The 13524-nt window shown below is 38.1% G+C and overlaps 2 protein-coding genes across 2 annotated transcripts; both read left to right on the top strand.

The window, feature by feature from the left end:
* Positions 1 to 448: 448 nt before the first annotated feature.
* LOC139140017 (transcriptional regulator ERG homolog) lies at positions 449 to 4963 on the top strand. Its single transcript, XM_070709012.1, has 2 exons — positions 449 to 872; positions 1406 to 4963. The coding sequence occupies exons 1-2, from the start codon at positions 620 to 622 to the stop codon at positions 1867 to 1869; spliced, it is 717 nt and encodes a 238-aa protein (XP_070565113.1). The 5' UTR covers positions 449 to 619; the 3' UTR covers positions 1870 to 4963.
* Positions 4964 to 8366: 3403 nt separating this feature from the next.
* Positions 8367 to 9296, top strand: LOC139145312 (sulfotransferase 2A1-like). Its single transcript, XM_070716404.1, has one exon. The coding sequence runs from the start codon at positions 8367 to 8369 to the stop codon at positions 9294 to 9296; it is 930 nt and encodes a 309-aa protein (XP_070572505.1).
* The last annotated feature ends 4228 nt before the right edge of the window (positions 9297 to 13524 follow it).

The following is a 13524-nucleotide window of genomic DNA, read 5'->3' as shown; positions in this document are numbered from 1 at the left end:
CAGGGACAATTAAGCGCGCAAAGGGCGTTGGAGAGCGGCGCGTAAAGATATGAATATTGTTTCAATGATAATAGGCACGTAAAACAGGCACATGCATATTCTCAAAAGGCGTTGACGATCAGCGTCACTTTCGTCGTCCGGTCGTTTTGAGTGAGGGCACTTGCATAGCACGTGGAAAGCATCTAGCATCTCTATTGACGTACAGCTACATAGTTTATAGACTTATAAATCTTTCTACATAGAACATGTCTAAGGGATACTTTCGAGGCAGACTTTGATCGCATTTCTGAGTCAATTACCCTAATACATGATCGTATTTTCCGAAGTATGCTGAAAGGCTTTGTCATAGTTCTCTCTCTCTCTCTCTCTCTCTCTCTCTCTCTCTCTCCCTCTCTCTCTCTCTCTCTCTCTCTCTCTCTCTCTCTCTCTCTCTCTCACACAGATACACAATACATTAAGCAGCTCTGAAGAAGCTGAGCGGTTTCACAATATCACAGTCCCTCAACCGACAGACTGTGACCATACTGACGGTACCAGTTCGTTTGCCCCAGATAGAGACAGTGTAAACGTGCTCAGCGCATCCTATACCAACACAATCTCAGGATATCAGCCACTTGACATGAGTACGACGTCGCCGGTTTCCAGATGTGTCGAGAAAATGCCATTTTATAGTGACTTTAACATGAGTTCCGTGGTGGGCCATTTAGACGGTACACAATCCAGATCCCACTCTGACCAACCGCCTATAAATGCCTATACCATGGCAATCAACCAAAACCTAGTTACCAACACGAAGGAGCCGGTTGAATCGCAACCACCAAGGCGGAAAAGGGGCAGACCACCGAAACCGAAACCACCAGAAGCTTTGAAACGTAAGCCAAACAAACACAGCAATTAGTTGTCTGAACTGTCAATTCTCAGTGTCATTAAAAGCAAGCGGAAACCAATATTGAACGTAGGTGGAGCTGTAACTATACTGCCAGATCGACGATGAGCTGGGGCAACTTTGAGAGAGCAGAGAAATGGTCGACAGGTTCATTCTATGACAAGTCTTTATAACAAAATTTAAGTAGTTCTTACCTCGAAAATGAAATTCTTGAACTTATGCTCAACTTTCCTCGAGCAAACTTTCAGCCATTTTCTTTCAACATCAGGAATAAAAATTGGAGTCACAGTGCATATTTTGACATTAGAGAAACAAATTGTCCAATATTATCAATGTTTATGTTGGCAAATAAAATTCTCGATTTTTATAAAACTAAAAAGGCAAAACTTTATTTACTCGATAAGCTTCAAAATGAGCCCCGACAAGTGGTAGGCAAAAGGAATATTGTAAAATTTTGACAGTCCTGACGATTGTTCCAGTTGCGCATTTTACCTTAACTACTGTTTACTTGTTTTCCAGCGAAGAAGAGTCACCCAATCCTCTGGAAATTTCTACTAGAGAGTCTCAATGACTCAACCGAGCCAAGGCGCGTGACCTGGGTCAACAAGGAAGATGGTGTCTTCCGCTTTGTCGGAAACCGGAAAGAGGAGATCGCAAAACAATGGGGGGAAAGAAAAGGGAACCGAAAGGTCATGACCTATCAGAAAAAAGCGCGGGCTTTGAGGCATCATGGTAAAAAGGAAATAATCAAGAAACATCGCAGAAGACTTCACTACAAGTTTCACCCAAAGTGTCTTTCAAAGGCTGCGACTCTTTCGGCAAAAATTGCGAGAGAAAGTGACCACTCTAAACCGACAGATAGAAGCTCAGTTATCACAGACTCTCACCCCAGCCCTGAAAAATTACTCCAGTCGTCACACACAGCCAGCCACGTGATGGCATACAGCAGAGACGAGATGATCGATATCGATCAAAACGCTTGATGATTAAATTTGATATATTTCTAAACAAATTAGCAGAATATCTAATCGAGTCGGAGATCATAGACACAGGATGGAAGTGTAGTGCCAAGTCACAGTGGGGTCGTTAGATCCTTTCCGGTTTTTAACCCCGTTAACGCCTTAACACGAAAGTCTCTATGGTCGTAGGAAAGACATAGGGTCAATTTCCTTTCTGTTTACATGAAAGAGTTCATTCACTGGCAACCTGTGTTCTAGCAATAGTGATCCGTCTCTGCCAAGTCCAGAACATTCCTTTGTATGCTTTTCTTACAAATTAGCGATGTGTCTTTCCTAAGACCAGAGAGACTTAATTCGTGTTTTTCTAGTCAATGACTAAATGAGTAGGCAACTTTGATATCTGCCTCATCAACACATGTGTGATGAACATGCAGTTATTCACAGCCAACCTGAAATACCTGTAAGATCTTCTCCAGCCATTTGTCTTACCCCAAGGAAAATCTACACAGGGCAAATACCTGGTATTACGATGCTAATTTTATGTACCCGTCCTTAGACCGGACATGGTCTGCTGGCCTTGTGTCCTACGGGATGTATCTAAGCACGGGTAAGGGATTAATCTGTTATCCTGATGTACTCAGTGACAATTTCATTCGTTCTGGTGTAAATTTAAAGTCTCCCACAGACACATATTTAAAACAACACCTTGAGTAAACCAACCCCCGGTAAGTGTATATCCTGGTGAAGATTACTTCATAGTTCTATACTGGTAGCAAATTTTATTGTAGCACACCTCATCAAAACTAGTGCTCTTTTTTGTGATTCGTTAATGTACAGTCACATGGTATGCGGCTTGATGCTGATACGTGTAAAGAGAGCTATAAATTTAAACTCCTTTATCATATCTTGTACAACAACTATGGTCTCTACAGAAGGGTAAAGGGCCAATTTTGACTCTGCGCCTTTTAGACCATTTACTTTACTCGTGTAAATTCTCTGACTTCTAGGGCGAGCTTTTCCAATGTCTACAAAGAGTCTCTTTTTCTCGCCTTCAGGGCTAGCTTTTAAGGTTGACGATTTTGAGACACAGGTGCCCTATTTATTTACAATTGTCTCGTACTACAGCAAAAATATTTATTTATGCAATGCAAACGAATAATAGTGGGAGTCCTTCATTCATGCTGTATTTGCTACAAGTTAAGGTAGTATGCGCCTCAAAAATAAAAGGTTTAAACTTTTTAGATAAAAGGTTTAAACTTTTAGCTCAAACTTAAGTCAAAATATCTTTCAAGCATTCTCTTTCAAAATCAAGAATAAAAATCAGGTAAATGTTGGTACTAGAGAGACAAATTACACAGTTTTTTTTACACAATTACCGATATTTGAAATCCAAAATGGCCGCTAACCTAGTATTAACTCTATGGAGAAAAATAACAGTTGTTATTTTCAAGACGGCAAAAATCTTTCTTGCACCAAGAGCTTTAAAATGAGCCCCACAAGTGATAAATCACTGCAGAAAAAACTGTGAAAGTTAGAGAATCCGAATATCTGTACCCGAGGTGCATTCTACCTTAAGCACTAAGTTGAAATTACCACAAGAGTTTGAAATTGCTCTAGAAAAAGACAAGTTAGAGAAGCATTGTTGTAAATGGATTTAAAAACTACCACCAATCAATAATAATTGAGAACTGTACTGTTACACCTTTCTGACAAGCACTGTAACCCCTTATTTACCGTGACCAATAAAATATATTCAAATAAAAAAGAGCAAGTTACGGGTCAACGGTTTCGGAAACTGTTTACCAGTAAACAGCTTGAAAAGACTGGTGACAGGGGAAGTTTAGGAATGCCGTCTACGCATGCGCAGAGAAAAAAGCAGTGTCGCCTGCAATTGAGATGAGTGATGACAGTCGAAGAATTTTTCGATATCTTGGCGGGAAATTTGGATGAGGTGTGTTACAAAACATATATATTCACTGGCCGTATTCTGCTGATATCATGCGTTTGTTTTCCTTCGAGCCAGAGAGTCACCCTAAACAGTCTGTTTCTGTCGCGTAAGGCCTCATCAACAGATTGTTTTAGGGCGAACCTTAGGCCCCCGAGACAACAAAAGTATGATTTTATCCTTATGACCATTCGATTTGTTCGTGTCGACAACTTGGGGAACTTTCAGGAAGTTCATAACTTTATTTGCACAATAAAAAATGAACAAAATTTTGAGAACTCCATATAATATGGAATACTTTTAAAACTTATGTTGAAACGAATAATCGGTGCATTTGAAACGATCTCTTAAAATTACCATTTTTACAGTACTTTAACACAGAATAACTTTTGTGATGAATAAATGTACACATTATCGGAGGGTTATAAAGCCAACGTTGACCAAAACATGTATCCAGGGAAGTAACAAAGAACTGGCAAACTTGGGTAACAACAGCTATAAGTTGTTCTTGAACTTCTGTTTTGTCAAGCCTTTCAATATCGGCTGTGCAGTATTTTACTTTCTTGTAGTTTTTACTTCTCTAACCGGCACATGACTGTACCCGAGAATACCTTGTTGTTGTCAGAAGATTTTAAACATCAAAGAAGTATGCAAAATGAATCGGTGAAAAGTTTAATGAACGTTATTTATCGTGCCTCATGCAGTGTAAGATCACTTTAATTAGCAGAGAGTGAACTTTCAAAGACAACCCTGCAGTGCAACAACCTTCACTGTTGATCATTACATGAGGAAAATTCCGTCCACCAGATCTTCAGCTTTTTTCACCTTTTTTGTACAAAGATATGAAAGATAGTTTCAATTTTCACGCATTTTTAATACAATAATTTAGACCGAACTGTTAAATACAACGTTTCAAATTTATAATTTTCTTCGGTATGAATACTATCAAGATACTCACATAGTTTTCATTTCAACATATGCGAGACCGGGGTGTTTGCACTCACTGATGAACGTAGTCGAAATAACATATTATTAATCACTGAATGAATGAATCAATGGGTTAGTCGATACAATTGATCAAAGGTATGGCACTTCATACAAAAATGCAAAGAATAAAATTTACCTGCATGTAAGCGGATGTCTTTGTAATAAATCTTTTTTTATATTCAGAAATACTCTTTGTTTATGTCTTTTCACTTCTCGACCTTTTCAGTACTGTGAGATACCGTGTTTGCACTTTTCCCTAAACATCAATCTTATGAACATTTGTTAAGATTTCAAAACATGTCCCTCAAATAAAACATGTCCCAGTATTTTCATTTGAAGATGATTTCCACAGCAGTCTGATGATATTTTATACATATCTGACGCCAAGGTGTAGAACTTTATAACGTTCTCAGCACTGATCTGTTGCTCAAGTCCTTGTCGACAAAGGAACACGTTATTATTAATTCCCCGTGCATTTTATCAGGCAAATCCAGCCTGGACTCCGCGTCAAGTTTTTTCTACTGGCTTAGAGGGTTTAATGACAACATCATGGGATTATCATGGGATAGCATTCCACGCATGTGCAGTACAAAGTCCGCAGTTGATCCGGAACGGCATTTACATTCAGTCATGTTCAAAGTGTTTACGCTGTCAATTTGGATTACCTGTCTTTTTGATTTGTGAGAATGGGAATTAAAAACAGTAAGGATTTTACGATAAAAGTGAAAACAGTAATCTCTGCAAATATATTCGGTCACACCAAACCCCAGAACTGAGCTGTCATTAATTGCCACGTTTGCGGGGATGGATGAATGGCCTCCGAAAATCTCAAATCGACTGGACCTCTGATATTGGTTGATCATTTACCTATTTTGGAAGTTTTATGAATAAGATATTCTTATCAATACCGGATTCAAAACAGTTCATCACTTGTGCTGCTGCCAATTTCATGGATTACAACATCATCATCCTCTTCCTCGGCAAAAGCTCTGAGTCTGTTATTTCACTGCACAGTAATGCGATCTGAAAGATGCTTTTACTGTAAAGTAGATGAATAAACATATTTTTGTATTTATTTAAGAGTTATAAAACAAAAAAAGTTTATTTATGTATTTCTTTCTTCTTGATAATTGACATGAAGAACAAATTACTGAAACTTTTTGTCTATATTCCAGCCTTTGTGTTTGCTTATGCAGATAAGGTTTCTTCATCTTTTGAAAAGTGGTCAGATATCAACGGTAGTGGTATGCAACAGCACAAAGGAAACTTTTCTATGTATCAGTGCCAGGTTTCAGTTTAACGTATGCAATATAGTTTGCAACTAATCATTGCCTTACGTGAGTTAAAGGCTGATAGTAATCGTTAATTTGCCCTCAGCGAGCTCAATTTACAAGAAGGCAAGCCTTTATAGAGTTGCCAAGGCAAAATATTCATGTGACAGATTATGCATATTATTTTATTCAAAAGATAGTTAAATGACCAATCAAATCATGCAGAAAAACCATTTTTATTTCACCGAATATTTTTGTGCACTGAACCTGCCATTTGACGGGATTGGTACTTATCAAAATCGTGTGAACCCCCTCATTGCTGTTTGAAAAATACGTGACTCCTTTACAATTTTCAAATTTAAGGTGACCCCTGTATTTTGCCGGCCAACCCAAGGCCTGAATAAATGAACGCTTCCTAAAATCTTTTCGGGAAGATGGTTGATTTGTGCGCCCTCTACCAAAAAATTTTGAAACCTTTAACCTATAGCCATATCAGTCTAAAATAATGATAGTGAAATGACTGCAGAAAATGATTTTTGTTTCCGAGTATATTTTTGTACACTGAAACTGCTATTTGACGGTATTGGTGCTTATAATAATCAAGTGCACCCCCTCTTTGCTGTTTGAAAAAAACTTGACCCCTTTACAGTTTTCAAATTTTAGGTGACCCCTGGATTTTGCCGGCCCACACGACCTTAATAACTGAACGCCTCCTAGTATCTTTTTTGGAAGATGTGTGATTTGTGCGCCCTCTGCCATAAAATGTTGAAACATTTAACCTATAGCCATATCAGTCCAAAATGAAGAGATATTGATTGGCGTTTAAAACAAAACGAAAGAGTGGAAGGAGAGGAAAAAGACATTTCTGCTAACAATTTAATTCATAATTCAACTTGAAAAACTCTATCTTAGTGATTAAAAACATCAAAAGGTTTGTAATAGCTTATTCTTTTGAATTTTCAACGTTCATTTGTTCAGGAAACATGGGTATTCGAAATCATCAGAACTATTTTATCCTTATCAGCGCTTTGTTACATGAAATTTTGGCAAATTAATCATGTCAGGTACTTATCTGGCATTTAACTTTAGATAGGCAAACTTACAAACTTCAAACTTGTCGTATGAGGGCAGCATTCATGGTTCTCTTGATGCTCTATATTCTTAATGGGAATAGGGCAGTACACCGTGTAAGACAAACAAAATGAAAAGACGGCGGCATACATGTTGTCGGACATGTACACTTTTGTTTGTGATCATATACAAACTAAATTTAGACACTTTTAATTTTCAGTATTGACTTTCCTCATTCGAGGCCTGAGCCAGTACATTATATAAGCATTTTAGATTGTCTTTGTGTTGATTAGGTAAAAGCAGAGTTCAAGTTTAAAATAAAAAGGCTTTCGATCATTTCTCTTTCGACCTTAACTGTAATTTGATGATTAATATCTCGGGTAACTTGGTATAATTATGTTAGGGCTCATCATATAGTTAAACACAGGCCATCTTTGAAGATTACAATTATCTTAAAGGGTTTTACACCAGTTTCTAACAACGTTTTAAGCTTGTTGAGTATCATTTCTCCGATCATAAACCAATGTTTCGTCGACTGCTTCATACGATATGCTGAAGTAACGAGTATTTGGATTCTCAAAACTAGTATGTGATGTGCCTAGTTATTAGTAGGAGTTATGAAGTAGGATTTGGACCTAAATCAAGTTTTCAACAGTAAAAATTAAGTCATATATATAATATACATATACATGTATATGTATATATATATTATATATATATATATATATATATATATATATATATATATATATATATATATATATATATATATATATATTAAAACCTGTCTAAACCGAACACCAAAGAGATTTAGAAAACTGTCCGGTTTACAGAGGTGTTCGGTTTATAGAGGTTCCTTAAACATGGAATTCTGTGGGGAAGGGACTAGAAAAGGTTTAGACAGGTTTCACTATATATATATATATATATATATATAGAGAGAGAGAGAGAGAGAGAGAGAGAGAGAGAGAGAGAGAGATAGATATACATATACATCATATTTTTCAGGTGGCGTCTCTCTCTTACAAACAGTGCATCGATTGTCACATTTATGCACCAGTGTGAAAATTACCAGGAGGATATCATGGAAGACAGTCAGTAAGTTTGTGGTGGTTACGATCGTAATCAGACCATAAATGAAAATAGGTCACCCTTTGTTAAGATACCGGTCTGACCTGCCAAAAGGTCTCGCCTTCGAGTTAAATGAATGCGTGTACCTTTCTTGGACCTTTACCACTCTACCTGCAATGGCGGCTGTGGAGAGTTCGTGGCCACTGTTCGTGCAAGATGGGGCTTATTACAGCGCTACCATACACGATCCAGGGGCAATAGAAGAACGCCAGATAGATAAAGCTTGGGATATGCGGGACAGTGATGTCATTGTGGCTACGTTTCCTAAATCTGGGACCCTATGGATGATGAATGTGATATCTAAAATGTACCCGGACTTTAACATGTACCTGGATGGAACAGCCAGGGCTGTACGCCTTGGCTTCGTCTACGAGCGATCCGACGACGTCGTCGAGGGATTGTATGGCGAACACGTTGGCAACGTAAAGCAGAACTTGAGAGAAATGCCGTCTCCAAGGTTACTGGCGTGTCATCTGCATCCACAGCATTTTCACTCCTCATGGAGAAATGGCAACAGAAAGTGTAAGATCATCTACATTACAAGAAATCCAAAAGATGTATGCGTGTCCTATTACTTCTTTATGAAGGCTATCAAATTTAGTCAAATGAGGCTGACATGGGACGAGTGGGTGCATGCCTTTGTTGAGGGCAAAGTTTGGTTTGGACCCTGGCTGCAGCACGTGACATCATGGCGACAGTATGGCCTTAGTGATAATGTTCTACACCTGAGCTACGAAGACATGAAAGAAGATCTGAAGTCAACCATATCCAGGGTGTCTGAATTCATTGGTCGACCTCTCGCTCCAGAGCGTATCGACAAGGTCGCTGAACGTTGTAGCGCTGTATCCATGAAGAAAGAAGGCGACGACAATTCTACATGGGCGATCACCAATGAAACAAATTTCGAAGAGGGCGCTAAATATATCCGCAAAGGTCAGGTTGGCAACTGGAAGGAACACTTCACTGTAGCACAGAACGAATGGTTTGACCAAAGAATTACAGCGGAATGCTCTAAAAGAGGGCTGACTATCCGGCATGAGCTGTAAGACAGACTGAAAACCGGTGAAATATTGCAGTTCGTCTGAGAAAATCCACAATTTGCTTAATTTAAAAGAATGGCGACAAATACAAAATGTGTTTCTGTAGTCTGTGGCGATTTCAGGGTCACTTGCAATATATGCATCGGGTTTTGTAGACATTATAGACATTAATCTTTGTTCATGTGAAGGAGCACCGCCCATCAAACTGAATTGTGTTGCTTGTTGTCGCATTCTCATCAGATAACGTGCGACATGTCGAAGTGTAGAAATCGACCATGTGCGCTATATAAATTGTAAAGTGCAGAGTACACGGTTAATATAATTGCCCAGTTATGTACTCATGATTCTTATCCGATCCCACTCTGACTTTTTCAACAGGTCATCAGATTTCGTGGGATTTGTAGAAATAGACTATGCACGCTATATACATTATTAAGTGTTGGGTACACGGTTACGATTGTCTAACTGTCTATCATGATTTTTATCGGACGCCAAGGCGACTTTACACCAGCTTAAACCTTAAAAATAGCCGGCGAGGCAAAGAAAAATAAAAAGTTTGCTTCTCTTTCTCTCGCGCGTGAATTCAGACTCGCTGGGTGAACCTTTTTTCCTGCTCATGAGGAAATAAGAAAATAAACACAAAAATACGCAACGATAGTGCATAGTACAGTGCTGTATAAGAGAACCGTAACAATTGATAATAAAATTCCATTCAGAACCGTACACATATATCACTGTTATTTTACGCTGTCTAAACTGTGCATTGCTGCTCTAAAAGTCAAATCGCAGAACTGTTGCTATACAAAATAATAAAGCAACACTGCTGTGCATTCATCTCTGCGCGTATTCGTATGTTGTTTTCATTTCTTTCGCGTTCTTGTTGACTGGAGTATAAAAAAATTGAGAGTAAAAAAATCGCGTCACCGCATCATTTTTAAAATATGTCCAGGATGAGAAACAAACTTTTAAATTTTCTTGGCCTTAAAAATAACAGTGTACTAATCCAATTTGATTCGATGGAACTGACAACACTTAATCTAATGCAAATCTTAGAGCTTCAAATGCTATAACAACTTATTAAAACCCATTAAGTTCAGATAGCTGCTCTTTCCTTCAGCATTTTTTTTCAAGTTAAAATACCATAACAGCTCAATCTTGCAAATAGGCTTTTGCAGACAATATTGTCATGTAGAAGACACGGTTCTCAATACCAAGATTGTTGTAGAAAAGCATCGATTTGCATGAGAACAATTGTGAACTTGAGTGTGCTGTCGTTGGTTGATGTTGGTTGCACTTGGCAAATTAAATGCTCTACTGCAGTAATGCAGTGAACTATCGTACAGTGTACAAGAAGTGAGCACAGTTCTCCACGATATTTGGAGCACATTCCAAACATTAAGATTAAAAATACTCTCTTTAAAAATAATTTCTTTTTGCCTCTGTCTGGCTATTGTTACCACATACTGACAGTAGTTACCGCACATCGCCGCCCAGGAAACTGGCACTTTTACAGTTTGAAGAAACAAGTATACAAACAACCCATTACAGCGTGGGCTCACACATTTTCCAATTGAAGACTCACACTTCACATTTCTGGCATCACATCATTGCATATGCAACAAGCATTCAGTCTGCAATGATAACCAACCTATATATACGAGCTATAGTCCAAACATGTGACTATGTGCCCAAGGGGAGACGACCATTTGACTGACATCAGGAGGGAATGGTCTCCCCCCTCGTGGTACATCTTGTTTAGACTTAATATTTTCATTGTATGCTTATCATAGTTTTCTCTCTTTACGTTTTGGTTAAGGCCAGATGCCAATGACAATCATATGCTTTATTTCCATGTTTGACGAAAATCCATCACGAACGCAACGATTTCCAGATTACAATCGAACGGCGCATTGATATATTTAATTCGCTGTTATACGATTGATTTTTCTACGTAATATATATATATATATATATATATATATATATATATTGTTATGTAGGTCATTTCCCCACACTCATCATGACCTGAGTTCAATTAGTCTAGAACATTCTCAAGGTCACTGCCCTTGATGACCTCACAACCTTGAATTCAATTAGTCATGTTTGGAATGTTCTGGAAAGTTGATTAGTTGTGTAAGGGAGATAATTTTAGAACAGTAATTAGCATGTCAATAAAAGTTCTAGATTGTTCTTATATGCCTTTATAAAAGGGACGTGCACAGCTTCCAGTCAGACTTTTGGGATCGTGTCTCTTGTGTGTTACTAAACTCCAGCAGTAGTCATTCTCAAGACTTTTCAAGACCTTCACTGTCAACGCTGGATTTATACTGTGGTCTTTGTGCAGCTTCAAGCCTGCAAGCCAAAGGACTGTTCATTCATCCAACTGACTGTTACAACTCTGAGACTGGAGCTTTGCCGTCCCAGCTGAGATAAGTAGTCTGTACACTTTAAAGCTTGTATCCTATCCCTAACTTAGCAATTAGTTTTATTTTCGTAATAAATTTTTTAAACGTTAACTGCTGAGTTCACCCTTTTGTTCGTTTTCTCTGCACGTAACAAATTGGGGGCTTGTCCGGGATACGAATATTTTGAGCCGTTTGACAACATTTTGACAGCCTTTTCAAAACTACTGTATACTGTGAACTCAGCGAAATTCAATCATGGCGGAATTCAAGCCAGACGAATTTATGGATGACCTTGATCAGGACGCATTTGATTCCCTCAGAAAAGACAACCTCATAGCACTGGCAAATTTCCTTAAAGTAGATGTCAAAAGATCTATGCGCAAGCGAGAAATTCAATTCAAGATTGCAAAACATTTAGTTAATTCTGGCCATTTTGAAGAGTCTGCCTTAAAAGATTATGAGCCTGAGTCTTCCTTCGAACTCAAAAAATTAGAATTAGAAATGCAGACAAATTTGGAGATCAAGAAACTAGAATTACAAATGGAAAAAGAGAGACAGGCATTAGAAAAAGAAAAAATACAAATGCAATTAGAAAGGAAGAAAGACACAGAGAGAAAGATAGGCAGGAAAGATTAGAAATGAAACGTTTGGAGCTTGGACAGTCAGGAAAATTCTTCCCTTCAGACAAGTTTGACATCACTAAGCATTTCAGGTTAGTTCCCCCTTTCCAAGAAAAGGATGTTGATAAATATTTCCTTCATTTTGAGAAAATTGCTCAGAGTCTGAGTTGCCTAAGGAGTCCTGGTCTATGCTTTTGCAGAGTGCTTTGGTGGGTAAAGCCAGAGAAATTTACATTCAGTTGTCAGTAGAGCAGGCTTCAGATTATGATTCTGTGAAGGAATTAATTCTCAAGGGCTATGAATTGGTGCCTGAAGCTTACCGTCAGAAATTTAGGGATTGTGAGAAGGTAAAAGATCAAACTTATGTTGAATTTGCTCGAACAAAAGAACAACTGTTTGATCGTTGGTGTTCTTCTGAAAAGGTTAGTCAGAATTATGACAAATTACGACAACTTGTTTTGATTGAGGAATTTAAAAGGTGCATCCGGAGTGACATCAAGACGTTTATCAATGAACAAAAGGCAGATACATTGGAGGTTGCTGCACGTTTGGCCGAAGATTATTCATTGACCCACAAATCTTCATTTCTCAGCAAACCATCCCAGTCCTTTTCATACAGAAACAATGCAGGTAATTTAACTCCTCCTTTTCATCCAAGAATTTTTCAAAGGAGAGTAGGAAATCAAATGACAACAGTTCACAAAATTCAAGTAACACTTCCACATCATCAGATCCCAAGTCTCAATCTCCTTCTGACAAACAGTTCGGTACACTTTCTTGTAATTATTGCAAGAAAGACGGCCATTTAATGTCAGAGTGTTTCAAATTGAAAAGAAAACGTGAAGGTCAAAGTAGTCAAAGTGGATCTAAGCCAACCGGCTTTATTTCTTCATCAACTCAATTAGAGTCTAATAATGTGTGCAACACATTTCTGAGGTTAAACCCCTCTCATCCCCAATTAATGATGTCAAGGTCAATTCTTCTCAGGATAGCATTATGGGTATTTTCGAGCCATTTATTCATAATGGTTTTATATCACTTTCTAGTGATTTCTCTTCCGCTACCCCTATCAAAATTTTAAGAGATACGGGGCTTCCCAGTCTCTTTTGTTGGCAGATACCCTGCCGTTTTCTGAAAAGTCATTTTCAGGTTCTAAAGTTCTTATTAAGGGGGTAGATTGTAATGACTACATTCCTGTTCCTCTCCATA

Source organism: Ptychodera flava, chromosome 1 (genome assembly GCF_041260155.1).
Source record: "Ptychodera flava strain L36383 chromosome 1, AS_Pfla_20210202, whole genome shotgun sequence".
NCBI classification, from domain to species: Eukaryota; Metazoa; Hemichordata; class Enteropneusta; family Ptychoderidae; genus Ptychodera; species Ptychodera flava.
This window is presented reverse-complemented; position numbering and strand designations above follow the sequence as displayed.